The 5,000-nt window shown below is 58.3% G+C and overlaps 1 protein-coding gene across 1 annotated transcript in view; it reads left to right on the top strand.

Moving 5' to 3' along the window:
• Nucleotides 1–5,000, top strand: part of LOC308373066 (putative JmjC domain-containing histone demethylation protein 2C) — an 86,130-nt gene that overhangs the window by 61,981 nt on the left and 19,149 nt on the right. Inside the window, exons 8-10 of the mRNA XM_080848470.1 lie at nt 1–1,072; nt 1,381–1,529; nt 2,088–4,675. The exon at nt 1–1,072 is cut by the window's left edge and continues 1,036 nt beyond it. Of these exons, the coding sequence (XP_080704596.1) occupies nt 1–1,072; nt 1,381–1,529; nt 2,088–4,675 (3,809 nt within the window). The remainder of the gene's footprint in view (nt 1,073–1,380; nt 1,530–2,087; nt 4,676–5,000) is intronic.

Here is a 5,000-nt window from a genome sequence, read left to right as displayed (position 1 = left end):
CTCTGGGTGTAAAACACAGCATGTCCTCGGCCCGGTGAACCCAACACCAGTTCCTAACCAAACCCCAACCACCTTCTCCAACAAAACCCCCCTGCCGGCTGCCATCCACAACAAAACACATATGCCTGTTGCAATGCAAACAACAGCAGCCAGCACCAAACTTCACCCCCAAACGCACACAGCTGTCACCCCAACAAAAGCTCCAGCTGCAGCCTCCTCCACCAAAAACTCCACCCATGCCGCAAATCGTGGCACAATCAGCACCACCCCTACAAAGCCCCACATCTCACCCATTACCCCCACCAAAACCCACCCCAACCACAGCCGCACTTCTGTACTCAGCCAGTCCCCGGTCAAGACTCCTAAGAAAGCCTCTAACCATACCACTAACACTACTCCAACCAAGAGTCCACTGATTGTGGACCGCAACGAGCCCTTCACCGTGTACCGAGACCCAGCCTTGGTTGGGGATGATCTGGATGTCCTGCAGCCCCAGGGCAACGTGGCCTACATCCACCCGTCTCCCCATGCTGGCCACACCAAACACGCCTCTCTTCCACCACCTCGGCCCTCCCCCCATGCGGCACAGCAGGCGATACACGTGTCCACCGCCAGCAACTGCTCGCTCTCTGTGCCGCGGTCCACGCACGCCGCCCAGCTAAGCGTCCACGCCGGGTCTGCCACGCACCTTAGCCCTCCCCCCTCGCACACTCCGCACCTCCTCAAGACGCCCTCGCCCTCCTCCCAGTCGGCCCTCTCGTCCCTCGGCAGCCACGTCCTCCCGGCAGCGCCCCCCCACCCCTCGCTGCCCCACCCTCACCTGCTGCCCTCGCTCCTGCCCGCCCTGTCTCCCTCCGCCGCCCTGCTGGCCGGACACGGGCCCCTGGGGGCTCTGGGCCTCACCCCACACCCGCTTTCCCCTGCACTGCTTGGGCAGACCCCTCTGGGCCTCTACCCTCTGCTGTGGCCCCATTACCCCAATGGAACGCACCCATACACGGCCCTGGGCCTGTCTGCGGCCAAGTGGACGCACCCTGACAGTGCAGGCATGACTGAGGGCAGCCTGAAGAGGGTAAGAGAGGTCCTCATGTAATTGTGTGAATGGGGTGGGGGGTTGGAGATAGACTAAAGCGATTGGATTAGGATTTGAGGCAGGGTTGAGATTAGGTCACGGGTTGACCTCCTGGGTCATCTGGCGTTCCGGTCGGGGTTAACATTATGTTTGGGATTAGTTTGGGGGCAGGGTGGGAGTAGGTCACAAAGACAGCATCTGTGGCTCTGCCAGGGTGTTGTTTGTTTGTGTACAATAGTGTCGTGTTTGTGTGTGTGTGTGTTTGAGTGAATGTGCAATCATGTGTGCGTGTCTTTGTTTTGGGACAGAACACCCCCAGCCCCTGGCTCCCCCAGGCCTCTCTAGTGGAGGGTCAGGGCCTGAGGACCCCCGTGCCAGTGAGGCCGGCCAGCGCAGACCCCCATCACTCGGTCAAGAGCAACCCCCACACCAGCCTGTGCGTCTCCAAAACCACTGAGTGAGTCCAGCAGCGCACAGCGTGAAGAGCCTAGCCACAACATCACTCTTGTCCTCTGTTGCCAGAATCTGGAGACGAGAGGTTTACAAAATTGCATAATGAACAGGCTTTTTTTGTTTCAGAACAAAGGCTGCATGCATCCTTGGGTCATGATGAGCCATGATATCTCAGCTCATGCATTAGCAATGCAAAGTGGCTCGGGTGTGCTTTGCATTTCGAGCATAGCCAGTGATACCTGCTTTAGTTTCTGTGTTCTACTCCAAACTAGCACTGTGTGTTGCTTCCTCTTGACATTCTGACCCAGAGATACTCCAGCTCACCCAGTGTGCTCATGCATGAAGCGATGTAGTGGATGATAATTCATAACTTTATGTCAGCTCAGTGTTTTATGGCTTCAGTTTCAACCGACTACAAGAGCTGTAGGTTCTTCTTTACAAGGTGGCAGCAGAGATGTAATCTAGATTCAGATAACTCTGGCGCTCCTGTGCTGATATGGGGAGTGTTTTGTCTGGCTGTAAATTGGTGGAATGTCTGATGTCTGTTGTGTTTGTTTTGCAGAGAGGAGAGAAAGACGTTGACAGCGGATCCGTTACGAGGTGCTGTCACAACGCAGATTAAAGCTGACCCAGACCGCGTGCGGAACGCGGTGTCGAAGAATGGCCAGATGCACATGGCCTCGCACACGCACCGGCCCTTCCTGTCCGACTCCCTGCCCTGCCGGCCCAAACCGTCACGGCCGGCAGCCTTCGAGTCGACTACCGACCGCTGCAACAGCCGCTACCAGGAGGAGAGCCGGCGCATTCTGCAGGAGAGCATCGAGGTGGCCCCCTTCACCGCCAAACTCCATCCACCTCCAGGCCAGGAGAGGGAACCGCAGTACCCCCGAGTGCCTCCCCAAGAGCGCGAGCGGGAGCGAGAGAGGGACCGTGAACGGGAGAGAGAGAGGGAGCGCGAACAAGAGCGTGAGAGGGAAAGAGAAAGAGAGAGAGAAAGAGAGAGAGAACTGCATGCGCTCCGAGCCCCTCTGGCGCAGCCGTCGGCTCCGAGCAACTACTACTCGTCCCTGTGCAGCAGCGTGGCTAATGAGCCCCCTAGACGCCAGACGCCGGCTGCCGAGCTCTCTGCTCTCTACGACAGAGCATGCAGCAGCAGCGGGGTTAGCCTTAGCGTTAGCGGAGGCCCCACATTTAGCATCTCCAGCCATCACTCACCACTCAAGGTCCTCCACAGCAAGCCCCCTCCTCTGGTGAAGCGTCACCCTGAGAAAGAGGAGGGACTCCTGGGGAAAATCAGCGAGCGCCTGGTGCATCAGGCCTCCTCCCTGGAGCAACACTCTCAGAGGCTTTCGGAGCGAGGAGGCACTTTACCCGTGTGCTCCTCGATCTCTTCGTCCTCCCCCGTTTACTCAACCTCGTCTCTCCGCTCGATGCCGTCACTTCACAGAGCACCCATCTTCCACCCGCCAGCTCCTCCCATACCAGCCAGAAAAGAGGCGGGGCAAGGCAGGCTGACCCCTCCCACACTAACCCCTGTGCAGCCCATGTGCCTGCCAGGAGTGAAGCTTCCGGAACAGCAGCGGCCGCCCACCCTGCAGCCCGAGCCCAAGCGCCAGGCAGCAGCATCAGCTGGGAAAAGAGCTTTGGACATGGGAGCCAAGATGAACCAGATGTACCATCACCACCACCACCAGCATCAGCACCACCACCACCACCACCATCAGCACCACGTCCAAGAGGTGTGGAGGAGCCCCCAGCACCTGGACAAACCAACCAATGGACACGGTGCTGCCAAGCAGGCGTCCGCCACGGCCTCCGTTATTGTGCGCCCATCTTCGGCGAAGGACTCCGGGGTGAACGAGCGCCTGATGATGGCCCTGAAGCAGACCGAGCGGGCAAGAGATGTCGGTCGCGTGGGTCAAACCAACGCGCCGTCCAAGGAAGGGTGTGTGCAGTACAAGAGAGGCATCCTGTGGACTCCCCTGGACAGCGTCCACTGCCCCCACACCACCCCGGTGAAAACAGACCACACTGTGTCTGCTGTTGCCATAGAAACTGGTAGCAAGTCTTACGCCATGTCCACTGCTGTTTCCATGGCAACCGGTCAGCCTCCAAGAGACCGCACACCTGTGCCGTGGAGACCGGGACTGGCGGCAGTGGAAGACAGCCGAGGGACTGACAGGACCCACGCTGACTTCACTTCCTCTTCCCCCATCTCCACCTCCTGTCTGGTTGCACCCTGCCGTTCCAGCGGGGACTTTATGCACCTGAAGAAGCACAGGGCTGCCTTGGCTGCTGCCCAGTCCAGGAACAACACACACATGGCTCAAACATCACACAGTACACACATGCACGCACACACACACGCCACTTTGCAGGCCACAAGTGCAGGGACACACAGCGCATCCAGCACCCACCCTCTTGAGAAGGACCCTGCCCTCGGAGCCAGCCCACCCAAACGCCCCAGGCCAGCGGGCGCCATGCTGGAGGGGGCCTCCCAGAGCAGCAGCAGCATCAGCCCAGGCAGCCTCAGCAATGGGCAAACTCCCCCTCAGGCTACGAGCAGCCAGGCGTACAACCCCGTGCAGAACAACTACCACAAACTGAAGAAAGCCTGGCTCACCCGCCACTCCGAAGAGGACAGCAAAGGCATCAGCGGCCCCGACGCAGCAGGGGGCACCGATGGGGACATCACTAACCCCGCCTCTAACTCCACCCAGCCAATCAGGGGCCAGGAGGACAGGAAGTCCACCAGCGAAGACAGGAAGCTAAGCCCAGACGAGAGGAAGTCTACACCAGAGGAGCGAAAGACGGTGCTGGAGGACAGGAAGCCACCTCAGGAGAACAGGAAGTGCAGCACAGAGGAGCAGAAGGCCGGCGCTGAGGAGGTGAAGACTGCCGGAGAGAAGAGGGGGGAGAAGCGTGTGTTTGAGTCCAGCACGGAGAGCGACAGCGCAGAGGACAGCGGCAATGAGAGCGAGAACAAAGGGGGGGAGTCCAGGCTGAAACGCGAGCCCAAACCCTCCAAGAAGAAGCAACATGACCAGCAGAAGAAGAAAGGGGAGAGCGAAAAGGAGGAAGACGAGGTCAAACCCAACGGAACCTTCCGGAGTGCCAAAGAGAAGACCAGACTTAGGATGTCCAGCAGCAGTGAGTTTTCTTCTGTTTCAGTCTGTTATGGATGCCTTATGTGTGTGTGTGTGTGGGGGGTGTAATGGGTGTTGTGAACAGACTAGCTGCCATCTGAGAGGTCTGTGATGGTATTTCAAGACTGATAGACAAACCTGATGTTGGCTCATGTTAACCTAGAGCTTTCCCTAACCTCAGATGGCCTCCACAAAGAACAGGGTGTGTGTTTATGTTGTTGAACAGACACAGAACTGTGTTGTTCCCATGTGGTGAACATAAACAAGCAGAGATCAAGTTCACGTGAACCGATCCTTGACAGAACACGTTTCGTGGCTGAGCTGAGTTT

Source organism: Sprattus sprattus, assembly GCF_963457725.1.
Source record: "Sprattus sprattus genome assembly, chromosome: 12".
Taxonomy (NCBI): domain Eukaryota; kingdom Metazoa; phylum Chordata; class Actinopteri; order Clupeiformes; family Clupeidae; genus Sprattus; species Sprattus sprattus.
The sequence above is the reverse complement of the archived record's forward strand: the minus strand, read 5'-3'. Positions and strand labels throughout refer to the sequence as shown.